The sequence below is a fragment of the Eupeodes corollae genome, chromosome 3 (assembly GCF_945859685.1).
Source record: "Eupeodes corollae chromosome 3, idEupCoro1.1, whole genome shotgun sequence".
Taxonomy (NCBI): Eukaryota; Metazoa; Arthropoda; class Insecta; order Diptera; family Syrphidae; genus Eupeodes; species Eupeodes corollae.
This window is the reverse complement of record NC_079149.1, coordinates 131,582,066-131,605,316: the sequence shown is the minus strand read 5'-3', so window position 1 is coordinate 131,605,316 and position 23,251 is coordinate 131,582,066. Positions and strand designations below refer to the sequence as shown.

The 23,251-nt window shown below is 30.4% G+C and overlaps 3 protein-coding genes across 4 annotated transcripts in view; 2 read left to right on the top strand and 1 right to left on the bottom strand.

The window, feature by feature from the left end:
• The first annotated feature begins 290 nt into the window (after nucleotides 1–290).
• Nucleotides 291–1,994, top strand: LOC129948829 (uncharacterized). The gene is made up of 3 exons (XM_056059912.1): nucleotides 291–1,300; nucleotides 1,368–1,728; nucleotides 1,794–1,994. The coding sequence occupies exons 1-2, from the start codon at nucleotides 542–544 to the stop codon at nucleotides 1,629–1,631; spliced, it is 1,023 nt and encodes a 340-aa protein (XP_055915887.1). The 5' UTR covers nucleotides 291–541; the 3' UTR covers nucleotides 1,632–1,728; nucleotides 1,794–1,994.
• Nucleotides 1,995–2,262: 268 nt separating this feature from the next.
• LOC129950809 (uncharacterized) lies at nucleotides 2,263–4,552 on the bottom strand. The gene is made up of 4 exons (XM_056062728.1): nucleotides 3,560–4,552; nucleotides 3,257–3,487; nucleotides 2,379–3,203; nucleotides 2,263–2,318 (listed from the first exon to the last, which is right to left on the bottom strand). Exons 1-4 carry the CDS (start codon nucleotides 4,359–4,361, stop codon nucleotides 2,263–2,265), a joined length of 1,914 nt encoding a protein of 637 aa, XP_055918703.1. The 5' UTR covers nucleotides 4,362–4,552.
• A 4,673-nt stretch (nucleotides 4,553–9,225) lies between these two features.
• The window catches only part of LOC129948825 (dual specificity calcium/calmodulin-dependent 3',5'-cyclic nucleotide phosphodiesterase 1), a 501,195-nt gene continuing 487,169 nt past the window's right edge, over nucleotides 9,226–23,251 (top strand). Inside the window, exon 1 of one of the 2 annotated variants that reach the window (XM_056059902.1) lies at nucleotides 9,226–9,323. The gene's annotated coding sequence lies outside the window, so the exon portion shown is untranslated. Of the gene's footprint in view, nucleotides 9,324–9,593; nucleotides 9,810–23,251 lie in introns of those variants that run through there. The other variant, XM_056059901.1, reaches the window with a different exon arrangement.

Sequence of the window (23,251 nt, the reverse complement as noted above, 5' to 3'; positions counted from 1 at the left end):
GCAACAAAATATTGTGTGTTTGTTTTTCATGTTTTATTTTTTTTTAAATCCTTCACCCTTCAAGTGGTCACCAAGCGAAATTAAATGCCTAATTATTTGTATGTGGATTATAAAATAAATTTTTATTGATTATCGGATTTCTATTCTATTCTGTTTATTAATTCCATTCTGGATATTCTATATATTTTATCTTGCCAGTCTATTTCATTTCATATCCGGAATACTTAGAAATAAAAACACTCATTGTGTTTGGCCCTTCAACACAAAAATAAATCCGAGATATAAAAAGGTTTCACCCTGTGCAACATTGTGTTTGCATTTCGTCGTCTCGTTCTTTGTTTCGATTTACTATTTTTTTCTTGCTCACTCCTGTTTTTTGCACACACATATAAAACTCTTCTGAAGCGATAGGTTCTAAAACGGTAATTCTTGACACAATCTGTTTTAATTGTGTTTTTATTCCGTCGCGTCGTGCTCGTGGTTCTTCTCATTCGCCGTGGTTTTCAGTGGTTTTTCTTGTTCGTCGTGGTTCGTCGTCAGTATGTCTTTTAAAATAATCCAAGAACTAAATAATAGAAACCAAACAGTGCTCACAATTATACCCAGCTCATTCGAGCAAAATGGGGTATATTGGTTTCCTCCATCTAATTGGAGCACAAAAAAACTAAACAATATTATTAAAAATCCTTATGCGAAACCCGACAAATCCTTCTGGGAAGCTAGGCCTTGTGTTGTGAAAAAAAGCAATATTTTAACATTCGCTCAGGCTGAGGAGCACGAAGACGCCCTGCTGGACAAAAATATCACCGAAGCTGATGATGCCGATGCCGGCGCCGATGCAGACGATGATTCAGAGGAATCATTCAACCAACCGACAACCAAACGCAATACAATCCAATTTTCAAGATCGCCACAGGCAGATTTTAATGTGCTCCTGGATCAGAATTTGTTGGAAGTCCAAGGAGGGAACAGTGATATTATATTTAATGACCTTGAACTAGTAGAAGTACAACCACAAGCTTCACATTTCGATATTTCTTCTGGTGTCACCCCAACACCTGATGGCTACGAAAGTAAAATTCTTGCAAATCAAGTCAAAATAATCAACGAATTAGAAGTGATCAAGGAAATTGTTATGACAGGTATAGCAAAACTTCTGACACAGGTCGACCAACGAGTCATAGATGAAAAACACAATGTAATTAAAGAAGCAGCTGAAGACTTTCAAAAAATTTCAACTGAAGTGCAGGCTCAACAATTCGAGGAAAATCTAATGGAGACGTCGTTCAAATGCGAAATGGTAAGAAAACAATATTTTAATTCTAATAAAATAATATATTAAAAGAAATTATAATTACATTCAATAGGTCCGTAAAACCTCGTTCTTCATTGGTAAAAATGGCAAACGGTTTGGCCAAGGGTGGACATGTTGCTATGAACTAGTGGATGCAATTTTTGTTAGAAATTTTTTGACAAAATGTTCTTGGACCGGATGCTCAAAAAAATATGAAGAAGGGAAAATTCCTTTTTTTAAGTTTAAAAATATTTTAATCCTTTTTGCTGAAGTTGTGGTAGAAGCTGACCCACAGTTTTCTCTTGAGAAAACTAAAGATTTTTCAAAAAAATCTTAAGAAATGCAACGCGATTTGAGAACCAAGAGGTTCTTCAAACCCGTAAATCAACCCAGCGTGAGAGAGTTTCTCAAAAGAAAACAAACGGAGAGAGAAGGTGAAAACCAAATTTTTTAAAATTATCACCGTTTATATAATTTGCTTTTATTTTGCATCATTTAGCATAACATCTGAAGTCATCCCGGATACCCAATCAAATTCAACTTAAAAGCCAACTTATTTGTCGTTATCAACTTGGAAGTATTGAAGTATTACATTATGTACATGAACTTAAGTACTCGTAGTTACTAAAGTACATACATACGTTTAATTCACTTAATGATTTTTCTTTCTCTTGGATTATTTTATTTAAGTATTTATATAATTACGTCTTCCAATATAGATACATAAAAGATTGTTTATTAAACTTTGTTCTTTATTATTCCTTATTTTATTAAGAATGTACTACTTGAAACAAGAAAATAAATTTGTTTAAAGAAAAAGGCAATGAAAGTCTATTTTTCAATTGGAGCCTTTTATTTAATTAACACTCTTAACTCATATAAATGCAAAATTGAAATTTCATATGAACTAATAAAGTTCTATAGAAAAGGAAATCTTTTTTATTATTGCAAAGCAGATTTATGAATATTTACAATGTATGAAGTAAAGGTAAGAAAACTAATCCATCGTTATTATATGGAACAACTACCATTTTACATTTGATATTGTTTATTTCAAATGAACAAATATCATTTTCTTCACACTTTGAAAAATAAATGTTTAAATGTGACGATTTAATAGGTGTTAGAAAGAAATCACTTTTTTCTCTTAAGGGAAGACCTTTTATTGAAATTGAATTTTTTGTTTTTAAAGCTTTTTCAAAACTGATGATTTGTTGATTTTTTGTCAAAAACCATTTGTTCGGCATCTCGTTACTTAGAGTAAAATTTTCAAATATAAGTTTACTAAATGATCCGTCTCTGTTTTGGTTTTTTAAAATGGGATAAATTATTTTTGATTCTTCATAGTGTTCGGTTTTTGACAGTTCGCTTATTCGTTTTGCGGCTTGAGCAAGAGGATTAGAACCAGTGCGAAGTAAATGTTTTAAAGATGATAAAATATTTTCGAAAGGGTAGGAACTGAAGGTTTCAAGAACACCAAATTTTTTAACTTCATCAACAAGATGACAAAGATTATGTATATTGCTTGTAATCGATCGCTTATGGTAAAGTTCTTCATATTTTTGTATATAAAAAACTAACAATTCATTTGCTAAATGAAGAAAATGATTATATGCTTGGGAAGAACAAATGGTTATAGCACAAACTAGACAAAGAAAATGCTCATAAGCATCATATCTTAAAATATCTTTTAAAAACACCATTCCAGCATAGAGTAGGAATGTGCGAAACTCAGTTCCCTTCCAAAAAGCCAAACAGTCCAAGCCTCTTGTCGTTCTACGAATTTCTTTTGGCACTTTGAAGTTTGTCAATTCTTCGGAAAGTTTTTTTATTTCATGGGCACTCAGTCTTATGGAACTTCCTTTGAAATGACCGTGAACCCATCCGGTTAAAGTCCTTTTCATAACACCTAAAGAATTATTGTGATGAAAAAAAAAAAAATCACAAATATTTTAAACATACCTAGGTCTATGAGATGAAGTGCATCTCCAATTGGAAAGTCTTCAACCATGTCAACAGGAAGTTCTTCAAGCGGAGAAGTTATTTTATGATGAAGACCATACAATCGTGTCCTAAAGCCTTCATTTGTTCTTTTTGGAAAATTTGTTCCCAAGAACACAGTGCAATGGTCAATGTACTCCCCTACAACTATACACTTAAGACATCCATGTTTTCCATTAAAATACATGACCCCTATAATGTATTAACAGAATATTTAAATGGTTAAAAAATGTTGTTTTATATGTTTTTATATAAGTATTTAACCTTTGACGAATGCCCGCGCCGGTGAGTCGCAGATAAAACTTCTTATCTTAACTTGAATTTTATTTTTCCCGATTACAATTCCATTTTCGATTATGTTTTTACATTCATTAAGAAATGGTGATAGGTAGGCATTTAGATCAGATGGTTTTCCCTTGCCACAGTAAATTCCAATGACCATTGGCTTAAAATTTTTGATTTCATTAATGTTAAATAAAATTGGCCAGAACTGTATTGGAGAACTATTATATAAAGGCAGACCATCAATGTTAAAATTAAGGGATATGGTTCTATTACTAATAATTGTGTTGAAATATGTTAAAAGACAAAATTCCAACCCTTGATGCCAGTAATGCCCATCACCAATTGAATTAATTACTATAGATTGGGGAGTACTCAATAGGGTCCTTGGGTCCTTTGGTAGCTTTTCTTGTGGCACAGCCTGATTTAAAATACACAGCAAATTTTTTAAAGCCGTATGTGGTATGTTGTGTATTAATGCCCATTCTTTTAAGCCACTTCTCAAACTACCAATTTCATAATTTTCTGCTTCAATCTGATTGGGTACTGTATTAAGTTCGGATGTGCTCTCATCCAACCCGTATTCCATATTCTCTTCACTTTCAATACAAATGCATATGCTACCACCAACATTTGCAACTTGGGGCAAAAACTTGGTTTTTTGTATCTCTGGTAATTTTTTCGCCGTACCCTCCGGGTTTAATAACGATAATCTTTTCAACAATTTTTTGTTACGACGCACTTTTTCCCAATAACCCTTGCTGTTTTTGAAATTATTTAACATTTTTTCTCACTGGGAACTACTTATTTTTTCCAACAAATACTTTTTTGACACTTATTATGTCTTTTGATCAATACGCTGTTTTGAAGTATTTATTAAAAAACAAAAAAGCTAATGATTGACTCTAAAGAGCATTTGTCTTTCTAAAATAATGCTTTTTTAAAGCATATGAATTCGAAATTAAGTAAGGCTCGTTGAAGGTTGTGTTTTAAATTATATTAGAGCATATTAATAGAGCAGGAAGCATTATAAGGCTATAGAGCTTGAAGTTGTTGTGAAACTTACATATAGAGCATATTTTGAATAAGAAAATGTCAGAAGCTGCAACTGCGTACAAAATAGAGCAGTAGTCTCAGAGTTCACTCCTTCGAAGCTTAAATCGAACTACTATAACAACTGAGGCTCCGAAAATGTTACTTGGGGAAGAAGAAGAAATGAACGAACAAAAAAGTGTATTTCTACAGAAAATAATATTTTTAAATGTATGCTCCTAATGAAGTCTTACTTTCTTTTTTGTTGGGGAGGAAAACAAATTATTTTTATTTCTGTATAGAGAAAAATTTGTTTTGGTGTTTCGCCTCCTAATTTTGATTTATCTTTAACGTTGCTGTATTAATTTAGTTTGAAAAGGGTTAAATTAAGGCTTTAAGTTGAGAAAGGAAGAAAAACATGCACAACATAGAATATGGATGTCAAAATTGTTATTTATATATTTTTGAGTTTTCGTTTTCAATTGGGACTCTTGTTTTTCTGGCTTATTGATAATGTTGTTTTATTTGCTTTAGGGATTGTTTAAAGTGTTTTGATAAGTCTAATTTATGTTTGATTTATTGAGAACGTAGGTGGCCGGTATAAAAATAAACAAAAAATTCAAGGGAACTGGTAGGAAGCAACAGTAAATAGATCCCACAAATCTTAAAGATTTCTAGCCATTTACTATTTGTTGAAGGTCCTTTAAATCCCACATTTGGAATTATTAAATTTAAAAAAATTGTTATAACTTCAAGGAATTTTAATTGCCTTTCCAATACTTAGGTGCTTTTTTGAGTGGATACCACGCCCCATCTTGAGAGAAGAGGTTTTTAGTCCAATATGCCCGTCAAGCTCTACTAAAATCCATAGTTCAGTATGAAAATCAGATTAATTCCATTGAAATGAAAACAATTTTTCGAAATGCCACGCTTCAAAAATTTAAATTTTGTATCTTTACCGTTCAACCAAATTTGATCTTTAAAAAAATTGAATTATTTGGAATTATATAATTGAAGCATTTAGACGAAGAAGAGGGTAAGTGACACTTGCAACATTTCGAGATACAGTGTCGTTCGTAAATGTTTGCTCAAATTTTTCTCGATTTTTTTTTATTTTGTCAAATGTTTTGAAATATCAACCTATTTTTAAATGCGCTTTTATTTTATTATGCTCTCAATGTGTTTCATGATATATTGAACAATAAACCTTAGATTTAAAAAAAATCCAAATATTACTTTTAATAATAAAAGTTTTAGCTTTTTTGGAAGCTTAATATAAGTCAGTCATGGTAAAAAGAAAGACAAGTTCATACTTACAATTTTTGCTGTACGACAAGAAGCATTGCCCTGTTGAAATATGAAACTGCAAGTGTCTCCAAAAAGGTTTAGCAATGTGGGCTCTAATACGTTTTCCAGGACTTGACGAACAACTTTTGTATTGAATTTCGATTCAAGAAAGCTCATTTTACCTTTTTCATCTCCAGTGAAGTATCCCCACACCATCACATCTTCAGTTTTGGGGCATCCGTAAAATGTGTTCAAAGCTTAGTCTTTTTGTTGGTTCTTTTCGTTAAAGGATTCTCTCATCTCCAACATGGAGCTTAAATTTTGACTCATCCGAAAGGATGACATTGTTCCATATGTCTTAAGTTCAATTAAGGTTCTCCTGAGCTCAGAACAATCGTTTTTCTTTGACTCGTTTTGCGAAATCCAGCTTCAGTACCAGCTTGAGTGATCTAAGTCCCCGAGCCTTTTTCTCACTGAGTTTCATGAAATTACTTTTTTTTATAATTAACTAAAAGGGTTTTTTATACCTTTAATATGCCAAAGACACTGTGTGGGCATTAGGAAAAGAGGGAAAGGTTCGATGGGAGGTGTCGGTTTTTGGTTTTAAATTTCTGAACATTGCAATGACAAGGAAAGACAGAGCGTGACAAGGCGTTCCACATTCGCGTAGAATGGCTTAAAGAAGAATCTCTGTACTTCATAGTACGGCCGAAGTTGGGCTCAAGGGTAAACTGATGGGCATTCCTAGAAGCGGGAGTATTACGGTTAAATTGTTTAAGGGGAGGAATGCAACTGGCTAGAGCAATCACTAGACCATAGTCCGTTAAAATAACAGTAAAAAAGGGTGGGGCAAAAAACCTTGCATCGATGTTCGAATGATGTAAACGAGTTGATGATGTTAATGTCACCAATCATTTTAAAAGCTCTTTTTTGAATAATGTCCAAGAGGCTTAAATAAGTTACTGGACCACCAGCCCAGAGATGAGAGTTATATTCAAGTTTCGGGCGTATATAGGTTTTGTAGATTGTAGCCAGATCAGACGGAGACACATTTTCTTGCAACGTCTCAAAAACCCAAGACATCTTGCAGCATTTTTGGCAACATCGCGTATGTGATCGCTCCATAAAAGGTGGTTGCTGATGCACCTTCCGAGGATGTCAAGATTTTCCGTTTCGTTAATGCAAGTGCCACTCATAGATAGTGGCAAAGAGGGTTTATTAAATTCCACACGATTTTTGATTCCTCATTAGACAATGCTGTGTAGGTCGGAATTTAATGAGCTAATCATATTTTGCCCTTGCAGTTCCACATCCGAAGAGAAGGGTTGTGAGTCTGGAAACGAATATAAAAAGCTAAGGGAGCTATCGTCAACGAAACAATGTATTGGATTAGAAGTAGCAGATAGGAATTCATTTATAAAAATAAAGAAGAGGGTCGGAGACAAAACTGAGCCCTGGGGCACACCAGCGTTTATTTTATGAGTTTCATACTTAAATTCGTCCAAAACAACTTGTATTGAACGATTCGAAAGAAAATTTTTAAGCCAACGAAGAAGAGATTCGTTGATACTTTGCGTGTAGCTCGACCCAGATTATTTTTAAGGTCCATCGAAGTCCTGAACCGATGCCGAGGACTATACAACACCAAAAAACGATCTTCTACTGAGCCTTATTTTCTGCTACCAGTCTCGGGCACACGATATTTTTTTCAAAATCAGTGTTCAGTTTTTTGAGCAATATTAAGTCTTTTAGAAATTTCAAGCGTTGTAATATTTAGACGTGACAGACACAAAACTGTTCCGAACTGATTTCCCATTTTTTCCACAAAATCACTAAGGTTGGTATTGGACTACATATACGAGCCAAATGCAGCTTTTATTGATAATAATCTTTTATACAGTGTTTGAATGACATGTAGCTACCTTGTACAAACAAAAAACTCGTAGCATCCCTAAATTCAAGAACTGATCTCGAAAAGGTTAATATAATGTTTGACCAACATTTTTCGAACAGTACTGTATAAAGAATCAAAGTTTATTGTTAAGAATTTAGTTTGTATTCTAATCTCACAAACTTTTGATAAACAAATAAAACAACCTCTAGGTTTTCTCTATTTATCCTTGTGTATTAAAAACAAAAAACGGCGTAAATTACATATGAGATTGTGGGCGGATACTACACCCCTTTCTCAAAATTAAATTCATTTTCTCCGAAATAAGTGCTTATTTGAACTTTTTCAGACTTATTGGTGATAGGAAGGAGGATGAGAAAAGGGACTGAAATTTTTGCTGTAAAATGCTAATAATGATATTTTTTGTAGGCTCACAAAGTTCCACACTAATTGCACCGAATACATTTTTGACAGACACAGACGCCACTTTCTGAAATGTTGTTTACATCAACGACTGAAAAAGTTGTCCTTTATTTAAACCCCACTGTACTTCCCATAAAAGTTTAATTTATAGCAAAAAGTTGAACTTTATGGTTGCAAAGAGAAGCTCTTCTTTGAAAGTTTAACAAAGCTTCATATTGTGATAGAACTTTTTTATCTAAGAGAAAAATAAATTTTCTCTTATTCACCACACCACCCACAATAAGCTTTTCTATTTTCTCACATTATTATCAGAGAGCTTAACGTTATCACTCTACGACTTTTCCAAAGTAACTGTGTCCTCTGTGTATAGTTAACTTGTGCTACTTTGAATAATACCCTACATAGGCATGTAATTCAAGGGTTAAGGTTAAGTGCTGAATATTTTAGCTCTTTTTTTTAAATCTTATACTCACCACAGCTATATTTAGAATTCTAATCATGTCATGCCTTATGCTCTCACGCAATCGAGAACAAAATAAAATACAAACAAAAAAGAAGCAAAAACTTGTCCAGACGTAAGGGTTATGTGATAAAGTTGATGGAAAGGGTTTTAATGATGTTTGTCAGAGAAAGTCTCTTCTGAAAAGCCCGGGGCTGGTCCTTATCTTTATATGTATGTGAGGACGAGCGACGTAACGTGTCGTAGGGAAGGTTTCATACACATGTGATTTTGTGTTATTTATTTTTAGTTATTTCCAGGAATATTTATTTTTAAACATTGAATAATAATAAACTACTGTGTAACAGTAACCGACGACTAGAAGAGCTTTCCCCACACTTACCAAAGTAACAAGAGAGCCGAGCACAAAAGAGAAGCTCATTTTTTGTATTCGACTCACAAAAACTTCGCCGCCAACGTCGTCGTCCTTAGGTTTTTTAAACTGTTTTCCTTTTTGCATTTTTCCGAGTTTTCTAACATCAGTCAACCCAGTAGTGGCAGACACCAAGGCTTCTTCCGCGTGTGATTGAGTTTTATATACAACTTCTTTGTGGAAAAATGTGCGCTGTTCCTTCTCAAGTTAGCTAGAGCCTGAATGCTATAAAGAGTCTGGGGTAATTCTCACGGTTTAGTTCTTTTTGTCCTTTTGCCAGGATCAAAGAGTCTTGGTCGTCAAGCAAACGGTACGGCGTGTTATATTTTGGTATAGTGTCAGTGTCATTTGGGTTGTTTTTATGCCAAAACGCGCTGTGTGCCACTGCCGCCGGGACGGGAAACACAGATTTAGTATACTTCTGGCGTACCTTTTTTTGTGCAAGTTAATTAAGCTGGGTTAAGTTGTTTTCCTCTTTTTTTGGTTGTTGTTATTTGTGTGTTTTTGGCTTCTTATTTTTCAAGTCAAGACCTTTCAAAGGACCGTTCCTTCTCGAGTTCGAGAGGATTTAGTGAGTGAGTGAGTGAAGAAAGAAAGAAAAAGGAATAAATAAAATTATACATGTAATTAGTGTAAATCAAATGAAAGAGAGTGAAATATACGTGAAGTGTGCTGCTATACTGTTATTTGTCACGCTGAGTTACGCTCTACAGCATGAATCCTGATGGTATATTTATACCTACCTTTATAAACCTTATAACAAAACATGACTTATGCCTATAAATATTTTTATTTTGTTTTCTTTTTATTCGTTTTAATAAACATTAATTTCTGAGAAATCGTTCATTACATTCGTTATTTTTCGTGGCGAATATATGAGCCTCTTAATATGTCCTTAAATTTTGTAAATCTTATTTGGGAAAATTCCCATTAGGTAAGATTAACCTGTTGCTAAATTATAGAAGAAGAAGAAGATAAAAAGGAAAGATTTCTGAATCAGCTGAATTGAAGGATAATGCGGGGAAGGAATTATGAGTTTTGTGTCTTTTAGTGAACTTTTAATCCTTTTCCTCACATTCAACGGGATCAAAATATAATTTTTGCTGAAATACGAAAAATTTCTTTCGTATATCCTTCGTTAAATTAACATCATTTTTAGCATCATTATCATTATCATGATCATTATCCTTAGTGAACATTCGTTAATTTAAGGACCTATCACTAAAAGCAGATGAAAAGTAATGCTAAGTTAAGATAATATACAAAACTTGAATGGAAATATACCATAAAATGAAAAAAAAAAAGAAAATAAAAAACGAAATTTGTAACATTAAGGAGGCTGGTGGTGGTGGATAATCCTGTGATTGATAAACGGGACTAAAAAGCTAAGAACGATTCTTTGTCTTAAACTATCAAGTTTGTGATATAAAATGTCTACCATCAAAATGTGGTGAAAAATCAAAATCAGCAGGAGGAATGGTCTTGGTGAAGTTTTGTGATGGAATAAAAATGGAGGAAAAGAATTTTGCACAGATAAATTTTTATGATTCAAAAACTGAATGAAATACTTTGTCATGATGACGGATATTTTACGATCCTGACGAGAAGTTTTCTTTTTTTCAAACTGTCTGAAGGAATTATTATAGTTTACTTTTTTTAATACCTTCCTTCTTCTCACTCGTATCGTTTGGATTGCGTTCTTTGGAAATAAATTCCATCAACTACTGTAGAAGGATGAAAACGTGCAGGATATGCGCTATAGTACATGAGTATGAAGTACTTGCTTGGGAATAAGGGAAATGATGATTTTATGGTTTTGTGGTTTTCAGTTTTTTGAGATAAATTTTATGGCTTTTGTGGGAACAAAACTCAGGAATTTTTGTGGAAAATTTTCAGGTTTCTCTGTGGGACAATTATTTTCACTTAGGTATTTTGTTGCTAATAATTCTTGAAGAGTGAACCGTGAAAATATTTTAAGGCTATTTTAAGAAATATTATGGGAGTTTTAACAGAAAGCTGACATATGGTGTTTTAACTTTCGATTAACATGGGAATAAATATGTCAAAAATCTACCAATACCCAGAAAATATCTTCATAAATAGGTTTTTGCGTATAAGTTCTTAAATTTTTGGAAATATTAGGTTGAAGTTAAAATAAAACTTGAGAGCTGATTACTAAAAAGTAAATTGAATTTTGATTTAAGAACAAAATGTAATATAATCAAGATAGAACAAATAATAGTATACCTCATTGTTAGATACATTTTTCAAAAACATTAGACTTTATAAGTCTTAGGGGATTTTCTACAGGAAGGCAACCATTCCAAAAATATAAATTAAACTCAGAAACAGAAACGTCGATTTTAGACAAAATTTTAGTCTATGCAAGAAACAATTATAGAGATTTACTTGTTGAGTTTTATATTTCATCGTGAATGTCACTGTCATTATTTTTCAATAATTTATCAAATGTACAAAGTTTTAACCACAAACATAGAAAAAATTAACAAACAACAAAAAAAAAGTGGAAATTATAAGTTTTTAAGGATTCAGTTTTTTTCAAAAATCTGTCAAGAAGATGTTCATGCAAAATTAATTACTGTTCATTAGGCACTTATTTAAACAATTGAATTCACCTGATATTAAAATTGTTTTGTTATCCAAGAATTGTTAAAAATTCAATACAAAAAATTACTGGATTACATTTTTACGTTCGTAAGCTTTCTGTAGGAAGGTATAACAATCGGTCCTACTTATCGAATTGAAAATGTTGACATTTCTCACGTTTCAAAGTAACTTGATTCGAAATAGAAGATTTTAAGAGAGATGTCTGCCCGTGCATGTGTACGTACGTTCATACGTACGTTCGGGAACTTTTTTTCGTAGTCCATAGCTCAAAAACCACAAGAGATATCGACTTCAAATAAAATTTGGTACACAGATGATAATGCAGAAAGATGCAGAAAGGGCTCTCAATAAAATTGCGTGGGTGCTTTTTTTAATATAGCAGTTTAAAAAAAGGTGAACATTTTGGTTAACCCTAAAAATGTTACGAACCAATCACGCTAGAGACTTAAATTAAATTTTATATAATACACTGTAACGTGATGCCAAACTTATATATTTTTGGAAAAAAAAACAATTAAAAGTTTTTTTTATAAATCAAAAACACTGAAAAAAAATTTTTCACCTCGAAAATTTTACGAATACAAAATGATTTTATCCCAAAACAATTTTGTGCAAACGAAAAATGACGTTTTTAACATCTGGTAAAATTTTAATAAAAAACGAATTAATAGTGTTTTGTTATAAAAATAAAAACCTTAACAAAAATTACTCAAAGTTGGTAAAAATTAAATTTCGACTCCAATATCTTTTCAAAACCTTTACATTTTGGCTTTAAACTTGTTTTATTTTATAAGAAATATTATTTAAATATTCGGTAAAATTTTGAGAAAAATCAAATTTACAGTATTCTTGGAAAAATAAGAAACTTTAAAAAAATTAACAAAAGTAGTTAAAAATTGATTTTCGACACTAATATCTTTTCAAAACTTTTAGATTATAGCTTCCAACAAATTTTCACTTAAAAAAATATTGTTTTCAACATTGGTAACAATTTTGAGAAAAATCGAATGGACAGTTTTTTACAAAAAATGGAAACTTAAACAAAAAATTAATAAAAATTGATTTTCGGCTCAAATATCTTTTAAAAACCTTGAGATGGTAGCTTTAAATTCAATAAAATTTTGAGAAAAATCGCATTTACAGTTTTTTTATAAAAATCTTAAAAAAGTTAACAAAAGTTGGTAAAAATTGATTTCCGACTCAAATGTCTTTTGAAAAATTTAAGATTTTGGTTGTAACCTATTTTTATCTTAAACAAAAATTGAAAAATATAGTTGTCAACATTCAGTAAAACTTTGAGAAAGTTTGAATTGATAACATCGACTTGAAATAATAAAAATTGGTAAAAATTAGTTTTCAACTAAAAATTCCGTTAACCAAAATAGATTTTGAAATCAAAATCTTATGAAATAAATGGTTTAGTATTTTGGGTTAGTAACAAAATTCATGCATAATATTTAAATATACTTATGTTTATATTTTAGTATGAGTATGCGACTTTATAATTGTAAATGTATTAATAAACAATTTAATTATTAAGTAATAAATTAAATAAAAAAATAAATAAATATAATAACTAGTAAATTACTTATTGAATAAATAATTTAGTAAATGCAAAACAAACAATCAAACTAATAGTTATTTAACTATTACTGCACAAAGAAATTGATGAATAAATCAACAAACTTATAAATAAATAAATATTTATAATAAATTAATTTATTGATTGCAATACATTAAAAACAAGTAGATAAATAATTGTGTAACTCACTTAGAGGTAAATTAATAAAAAATAAACATTAAATCAAAAAAGTAAATTATAAAGCATAAATTAATATCACAATGTGTTTAAGTAAATAAATAAAAAACATAATTTAAATATCTAGAAAAAAACAAAAAGGAAAACGAAATATAACAATAAGTTAATAGGATATAAGTTGGTTGATCAGTTGATCCGAAAAATCACATTTTAATAAAAATGAATTATTCAGCTTTTCAATTCTATGACAGATTACTTCAACATTTGCTCTTGCATGCAAGTCAGCTGTAGAATAATAACAAGGAAGATTGAGCATCATTTTAAGCAATTTATTTTGAGATATCTGCAATTTTTGTATATGACACTTTACACATTTCCCCCATATCTGGCAACCATACAAAAGAATTGCCTGAAAAACCACTTTATTAATTATAATTTTACTGTCGTTACTAGGACCGGACTTTCTATTGATAACGGGATATAGAAGTTTTATTTTATTATGTTCTCTGTAGATAAGTTTTTGGTCTATGCAAACCCTAGATACCTTACGCTCGTTTCCCAATTTATGTTAACACCGTTAACATTTATCTGGTTGCTTTGAAGAAAACAACACTTTCTTTACTACTAAAAAAGATAACTTGTACCTTATCGCAGCATTTAGTTTTACTTTGCATTAAGAATAATACTGAGTTATAAGATCATTTGCATGAGTTAAATTTGTCTCTTTATTGAGACAAAATTCATGCGATGAAAAAATACCAGTATCATCAGCAAAACTAGCTAATTGACATTCAGGAAGCTTGGGAATATCGGACGTATAGATATTGTAAAAGAATGGCCCTAATACAGATCCTTGTGGAACACCATGTTCAACATGGTAACAATTTGACGAACAGTTATTAACATAAACACTAAAACACCTATCAGAGAGGCAACTTTAAATAATTTTTATAAGATAAGTTGGAAAACCTAAGCAATCTAGTTTATGGACCATTCCATCGTGCCACACAGTATCGGCTAATTTGAGAAAGCACTTTTTCATGACAAGAGTTTTCCAAAGCTTGGGAAATATTGTGTTTTTAAACATGCGTTGACCAAAAAGACTTAAAATACAAGCCCAGCCCTGGGTAGCATTTTAATATATTCGTTTTTGATATTGTCTAGTTCAACAGACTTCTTCGATTAGGATTGGAAACAATATGTTTAACATCTTCTATGGTGATCAGTTGGTCAACAGGTGTATGAACAATTTGTGTGTTTATAGAACTTATTGATTGGCTTACAAGGTTTTTGGTTTCATCATCACTGAGATGTTGGGACACAAAATGGTTATTCAAAAAATTTGTTCCGAGGACATTAGCCTTTTTTGAGACTTTGTAAGCTAAATCATTGCCATTTTCTAGATTTGGAATATGTCTATTTTTGTTTTTAATTATTTTGGCAATGTTCCAAAATGGCTTCGCATTTATATCTAGTTTGCTAAGATTTTCATTCCACTTCTTATTGCGAAACTTTTGTATTTCCTCTTTTTATTGAAAAGTTTAACTTGAATACGATATGAAGGAAGTCGATAACGTTGCCATTGTCTCTTAATAGAATTTCTAATACGACTATGAAGACATTGACTTCAATTAAATTAAAGTTTAACTGATAATTACTTCAGAAGACACAAAAAGACTTTAAAAGTAATGCTTTTACGTTCAAAAAATGTAATGCAAGAAGAATGTATGTTTGAGAACTGGTAAACATTTTAGAAAAAAAAACAACTGACAGTTTTTTTCTCAAAAAAAAATACAAAGTTGAAAAGTTGTTTTCGAGTACAATATCTCAAGAAAATAAAATATTTTAAAATCAAACATATTCCAACGTATGCAAAATATTGTTTTTAGCATTAAGTTAATTTCTAAGAATAATTCTAATAGCAAATGTTGTTACAAGAAAACGAAAGCCTACAAAAACAACTAATAACTGGTAAAAATGGATTTTTACGCAACTAATATTTTTTAAGACATTAAATTAAAGACTCGATCTAATATCTCTCGGTCTATCTTTCAAGTTTTGTAAAATACTTAGAATAAGAGAATTTAATTTAGTAAAGATTAATTTAGTAAAGATTTAAATCTCGGTTAAATAAAAAAAAGTTATAACTCACGGTAATTTTGTATGACAAACATTTATGACGTTTTATCAATAACTTGTATCTTAGATAATTTTCAGTTTTAATTTAGTAGAGCACAATTGAGTTATTAATTTCAATTTATTAAATATGTATATCCATCTATGAATTTATATGACTTGACATTTTACTTGACAAAGGGTCTCTTTTTGATAACGTCAATAGACTAGGTAAAGTGTTTGCTTTCCAAGGGAAGAAATAAGATGATCAACTAAAAATCTAACTACGTATTGTTAATGAGAATTTGAAACCTCTTAATCATTTTTCAACATAAAATATGATCAAATAAACATCATTGCTTCTTGAAAGGATATGATGTCCAAACAGACGGTTTGTCTTCTAATAACCAGCAATCTGTTGAAGTCTGTTTTTTATATTCTATTTTCTTCTCTAACTGTATAATTATTGCCAATTAAAAAATCTAGTAACCTAAAACTTAATAAAATAATGTTGCTTGTCTGAGTTCTAATATCCTAGATCCTTAAATTTAAGCGTGTAATAAATAAAAGTTATATCTCAAAATCAGTTTAAACTGTTGAGAATTTTATTAAGACGTTAGATAAAACTCGAAGGACTTGTTATTGTTTAATAAATCGATTTTTGAAGTTTCAAACTATATCAAGAACTTGGTGTTCTAGTTTATAGTTTTTTAAATAAAAATAAAAAATCTAAACAAAAATTATAAATACATTTTAAGATCTAATTTTGACTTAAATATTTTAAGAACAAAGAAAGATCCCCATTTCAAAGTTGTTTCATTTCATAGAAATATTGTTACAAAAAATATCATTTGAAAAATTTTAGCGGACACCAAATGGAAGCTGTTAGACAGCATTCTAGTCCTTTTTTAAACTAGCCCTTGGTTATTCTTTTAACATTGCATCACGGTAAGTGCGTTTTACTGTCATGCTAGAGGTCTTGGGTTCGATCCCTGCCTGAACCATCTAAACATTTTTTTCGGGTACTGCCCCTTGCTTTCTGAAATTAGCTGTTCGGAATCAGCTTAAGACTTTAGGTCCTTCCATTCCTGACAATATTATTCGCAAAAAGGAATGGTTGAGAAATTTAAGTCACTAGTTCTCAACGGACTGCTGAGCCACCTAATTTATTTATTATTATTTCTTAGCCTTCTTGCTTTCACTAAGTCAGTACTATTTCCAATGAAAACTCAGAAAAGAGTGATATTTTTTTTATGTTTGAATTACCTTGACTTTGAAAGACTTTGAAACTTGCAGATCGGACCGATTAACTTTTAATGCCATGTTATCAAATCATAGCCCTTAGCCCTAGACCATCAATTATTATTATAAGGAAAAAACACCCTATTCTAAAATTTTGTTCTTATTAAACCTTTTTACCAGATACTCATATTTTTCTTAGAAGTACTTAATTGTTTTGAAAATTACTTACTTTCATTTACTTTAAAAACTGAAGTGTGTGAATTTATTTCCCAAATAATTGCTTCATTTAAAAATGCCTTTTATTTTTAGCTTTGAATAGAAATGTTTAGCATTTTAAACTTTAAATAAAAACTTACTTTAGTTTTGGCCTCGTTAAAAGCATATGGCCTTTATGAGCATTTAATGTTAAACCTTTCAATAATGAAGAAACCTTTAATTTAAAAATACAATTAATCACGTTTACCGCACCATTAAATAATTCTTCAAAATCCTTCTTTTATCTCTGTCATATGAACAATGAAAAATTGTTAAATCTCTTCAAATTGAATTAAGTGAAGTTTTAAGTTTTCCAAAAAATAAAACCTAAATCTTATTCCCTAATTATATTGTTTTACATCAAAATATTTACCTACCTTTCTTCTACTTCATTTTCTCATGACAAAACAAAAGCTTCATAATGATTTTTAACAAAAGAAAGAGCCATTCAGGACGAATGACGTAAATATTATAAGTATACAGTACAGTTATGTACAGTACATGGGCCATTATGAAAATCTGTGTTAATCCACCATCTAAAGACTGTGAAGACTCAGAACTTGTAGAAAAGGAAAGGAGTGAGGTACTAGGTTCTAGGTAATTTTCTGAATAAAAATTGTTTAATTTTATATATTGTGCCTGAATGAATGGCAGAGCACTTTCAAAACACGAAACGATGAAACAACGAGTGAAAGATGAACAAAAGTACAATCGTCGTCGTTAAACCTTCCTTTAAAATAAGAGTACACATATACATACATAAACCTACCTACTTACGAACTCATAACAACAAAAATTGTTTTGTTTATTCGTTTTGAATGTATTTTTGTTGCTTAAAAAATATAAAGAATAAAAAAAAATAAAAGGGTAGGTAGTTACGTAGGTAAACTGGTAGAGTATAATCCAAAAGGACTTAAATAAACCGTGGGTAATTTATGGACCTACACAATATTATCCTCTTTGTGTTGTGCATAGCCGATTTAAATGTTATTATTATTATTTTTACAATAACAAAAAAAAGAATATTTTTCAAAACGAAAACTTTTACGAGGAAAATTTAATTTTATACTCCGCATTGCATACTTATTTGGGATTTATGTTGGTGTAGATTAAAATAGAGAGGAACTTATGTGCATATGTTTGTGTAGGGGTCCTGAATGTAAAGCTCTTAAAATAATATATATACAGTTAGGATGATTGTAATTAAGCCACAAAACGAAAAGAAATATTTGTATCTTAAACGGCTATTTTCTATCTCGAAAACTCAGCATCTCAAACGAGAAAATCCAAAATATTGAAAATACCAAATCTAACAAAGCTAAAACCACAAAATAGAATCGAAGAATTATAATAAATTAAAAAAGAGAGACAGACACAATCCCCAAATTTTGAATCCAGAATGGCTAAAAGTCAAAATTTCGAAAATCCCAAATCCAACAAAGCTTAAATCACAAAATATAACGAAGAATTATACTGCATTCAAGAAGGGAGAGGGACACAATGCAGAAAATTTCGAACCCCAACAACCCAAAATCCCTAAAAAGCCAAAATCTTGAAAATCCCAAAATCCAGAAAAAAATGAATCCCAAATAAAATGTCGGAAAATAATATGACATTAGAAAAGGGAGATGAACATAATCCCCAAATTTGCACTTCAGAATTCAGCAGAATCCCAAAAACACAAAGTCTCGAAAATCCCAAATCCAGCAAAGCAAAAATCCAAATAAAAATAAAAAGGAATTATATAACATTAAAAAAGGAAGACGCAATTTCCAAAAATTTGAGTGCAGAAAATCCAGAATCCCAAAAACCCAGAAACCCACAAAACCCAAAATCCCAAAAACCAGAAATATCTAAATCCCAAATAAAATTATTTGATAGTAAAAAAGGGAGACAGACACAATCCCCAAATTTTAAATACGAAATTAAACAAAAAAAAAAAACAGAATCCCAAAAACCCTAAAAATAATGTATATACAGTTAAGGTCATTATAATAAGGCCACAAAACGAACAAAAACTTTTCTTCCCAATATTCCATTAAATTGACACATAATGCCAAAATTCATTAATCACGAAAATCTAAAATAACTAAGAATTTTATATCATAAAAAAAGCGTCAGATACAATCCTCAAATATAGAATCCAAAACAAAACACCCGAATCGCAAAAACACAAAATCTCAAAATCCGAAAATCCCAAATAAATTTGAGAAGAATTATATAAAATTAGAAATGGGAGACGAACACAATCGCCAAATTTTAAATCCAGATTCCTGAAAAACCAATATCCGTTACATCAAAAATCAAGTAAGGCCAAAATCCCGAAAATATAATGGAATATTGTTTTTCTTTTATGGAATTTCAGTTTCGGGATTTTGATTTTTTTGTCTGATTTTTAAGATTTTGGGCTTACTGGATTTTTGCTTTTCAGGTTTGATCGAAGATCTCAAATCGAGTAAAGATAAATTCCAAACAAATAACGAAGAATTGTGTAACCTTAAAGAGAGAGACGGACAAAATTCCCCAAATTTTGAATCAAGAATACAAAAAACCCAGAATCCCGAAAAACTCAAAATCCCATAAAATCCCAAAATCCAGAAACGCCTTACTACCAAATAAAATTACGAAAAATTTTATAATATTAGAAAAGGGAGATGAACCCAATACTTAAATTTTGAATACAAAATCCAAAAAAAAAAAACGGAATCTCAAAATAATAAAATTTTGAAAATCCCAAATCGAACAAAGTTAAAATCCAAACAAATAACGAAGAATTATAGAACATTGAAAAAAGGAGACATACACAATCCCCAAATTTTCAATACAAAAAAATCAGAGAATCAAAAACCGAGAATCCCGAAAAAACCCAAAATCCCATAAAATCCCAAAATCCAGAAACGCTTTAATACCAAATAAAATGACGAAAAAATGTATAATATTAGAAAAGGGAGATGAACCCAATACCTAAATTTTAAATCCAAAATCCAAAAAAAAATAGAATCTCAAAATAACAAAATTTTGAAAATCCCAAATCGAACAAATTTAAAATCCAAACAAATAACGAAGAATTATAGAACATTGAAAAATGGAGACGTACACAATCCCCAAATTTTCAATCCAAAAAATTCAGAGTACCAAAAACCCAGAATCCCGAAAAAACCCAAAATCCCATAAAATCCCAAAATCCAGAAACGTCTAAATACCAATTATAATTACGAAAAATTTTATAATATTAGAAAAGGGAGATGAACCCAATACCTAAATTTTGAATCCAAAATAAAACAAACAAATCTAAAAAACACAAAATCTCGAATTCTCCAAATCGAGCAAACCTAAAACCAAAGTAAATAACAAAGAATTATGTAACATTAAAAACGGGAGACGAACACAATACCTCAAAACCGAAAGTCCAGATTCCTGAAAAATCAAGATCCTTTAAATTCAAAATCAAGTAACTCCAAAATTCCGAAAATAAAATTTCATATTTCCTTGAAGTTAAAATTTCAATTGAATTTCAGTTTTGGGATTTTGGGTTTTCTTGATTCTGGGTTTTCGGGATCTTGGGCTTTCTGGATTCTGGATTTTCGCTAATAGGGGTTGTGTTTTTTAATTTACGGAATTTTGAATTTTCCGTATTTTAACCATAACTCATGAAAAAGGTGATTTTGATTTATCGGGATCTTAGATTTTATTGATTTTGGGTTTTCGAGATTTCGGGATTTTGGGTTTAATGGATTAACTGAGTTCGGGACTTTAGATATCCGTATTGTTTAAAATTCATAAATCAATCAAAGAAGAATGTAAATTTGTAATCAAATTACTTGCAATTAATTGTCATTAGGATAACGTAGATAAGTTTAATTTCAGTGACTTAATTATGTTGCCTCAACTGTACATAACATACGTTAACATATTAACATCGAAATTAAAGGTCTTTGGTTGTTCTGTTGGTATGAATAATTATATTTTGATTACAATGACCCAAAAAAATACTTTAGGGAAATTATGATTTATATCCTTTTACTCAGGTTTTTTAATATCAAAATTGTCCATTAGCGATTAGGTTTTTCTTTTTTTTTGTACCGTTTGATGATGAAGTTACTCCCTCGTGAATTATTGACTTCTGTTTAAATTAACTTTAAATTTAGAAATTGCATGTTTACAAACGAGCTTTATGGTGACGACGAGAGACGATACAAAAAAGTTCTCAATTTTTGTTTTTGTGGGCGACAAACATTTTTAAAAGTCGTTTCAAAAACAGATTTACAAATTTAATTCCCAGTTTTTGTATCACCAGCTAAAGTCTGCCACATGGCATATAAATACACCAACAAAAAGCAATCCTTTTCTACTTAGACAAAATGATAAAATACAAAATAAAATGACCAACTGTTGCTCCTTTTTGAGTTGATTTGTGTCCTTACATTCAAAATGTATATCTCTCTCCCTGGTTAATGCTTGAAAATAAGACATATCCTTTCATATCCTTTCTGAAGTGTAAATGTAGGTATTTCGTATATATCTGGGAGTAAACAAAAAATAAACAGATTGTTGTGTAATTTATTTGATCTGGAATGATAAATTGAAAATGGTCCTGGTTTATCCTTATACTTAAAGCATTTATTACTTCTCTCTTTTATCCTTTTCAAAAGAAAAAAAATATTATATTTATAAATGAGTGCTGTGCATATGTGAAGTAACTGTTCCTTTGATAAATTGAATTCATACACAAACCAACCAAAAACGAGGTTTATTTTAACATTCGTATATAATATATATTGAATATATATATGTATGAATGCTGTCGTGCCATTTGATTAATTTTAATAAATAAAATAATTAAAATTAATGATGAGATGTCTTTTGAAATTATTATCTCCTTTTTGAAAACAACATCAACAGATGTTCGAGTAATATCGAAATTAATAAAAAGAAACATCCTGTTTTCCAATTTAAAAACCCATTACCTGCTTATTATGAGCTTAAAAGTTCAAAGGGCCAACTATTTAATAAATTGGTTTATGGCGAAAAAGAGAGAGAGAAAAAAAACACAAACAAACAGACAGAAAAAGGTAGACACATATTTTCCATAAGGGGCCAACAACTTCTGTCAACTTTCAAAGAAAAGTTATGGTTAAAGTTAAATACGAAATGTATGTGAGTAGTTTTGTGGTCAAAAAAGGGTTTTCGGAAATGTTTAAATTTTTCATTTTATATTTTCTGAGGAGACAAACAGAGAGAAGTAAAGTATAACCAATAGAATTTTTGAAAAACCTCAACATTGGGGTCAATCAAATAAAGTACCTATTACTGGAACATGGGGTAACATATTTTGGAGATCTTTAGTATAGGCACAAAGATACTATAGAATTTATGGTCAAAAGAGCTTTGAGGAGATTAAAATGTGAATGTTTCTGTTTCAATTGCGTTATTCAAAGCTTTAAGGTCAAACAGCAACGATGAATCGTAGCAATTGTGTCTCTTGGAACAATATATTTTGTTGCTAGATGTAGAAGTATTTAAATAAAAGGTTTCATAAGATTTTTTTTCGGAGTTTTAAAGAAAGTGATTATAAATTTGTACTTGCTTAGCATGTCTATTTAAACTTTCAAAGTCTAAATAAATTTATATCAGTAAAAGCTTAAGAAAATCAGTTTTTAAATGCAAATTGAAATATATATAAAATTAATTAAATAAGTTGGTGCAACGGTCTGTTGAGAACTAGGATTCATGTTTACAAGTAATGTTGTAATTACTGGAGTGGACCTACACTTTTAAGCCGATCCCGAACTACTCATTTGAGAAAGTACTTGTCATGTCACTACAGAACTACAAGATTATATTCGTTTATATAAAAATTTAACATGCTCAATCGTTGACAAAAAACGAAAAGCTAAGTTCGTAAGCTTAAATCCAAAACTGAAAAAAATTACGTAATTTCCAAAAACTGTCACAAATCTACATATTTAACAATAACTGCAACTAAATTTAAATATCAAATTTTAAGGCTCCAGCATAATTTCAAAAGTGCTAAAAAACCCTTAAATAATGTTTCGATTTTGAATTTGACCATTAGACATTTGCTCTGGATGTAATGATCATAATTTGGAGAATTTTGGACAGTGAGCAGTTTTCTTAAGTTTTTTCGCCTAACGTAGTGATAATGAGTC

Bases quoted from the DNA above. Each gene is read 5' to 3' on its own strand.
- LOC129948829 (XM_056059912.1), top strand. From the start codon at position 542: ATGTCTTTTAAAATAATCCAAGAACTAAATAATAGAAACCAAACAGTG. The intron at 1,301-1,367 runs GTAAGAAAACAA...TACATTCAATAG, and splicing joins CGTCGTTCAAATGCGAAATG to GTCCGTAAAACCTCGTTCTT.
- LOC129950809 (XM_056062728.1), bottom strand. From the start codon at position 4,361: ATGTTAAATAATTTCAAAAACAGCAAGGGTTATTGGGAAAAAGTGCGT. The intron at 3,204-3,256 runs GTATGTTTAAAA...ATAATTCTTTAG, and splicing joins ACTTCATCTCATAGACCTAG to GTGTTATGAAAAGGACTTTA. The intron at 2,319-2,378 runs AGTGTGAAGAAA...GTAAAATGGTAG, and splicing joins TTTAAACATTTATTTTTCAA to TTGTTCCATATAATAACGAT.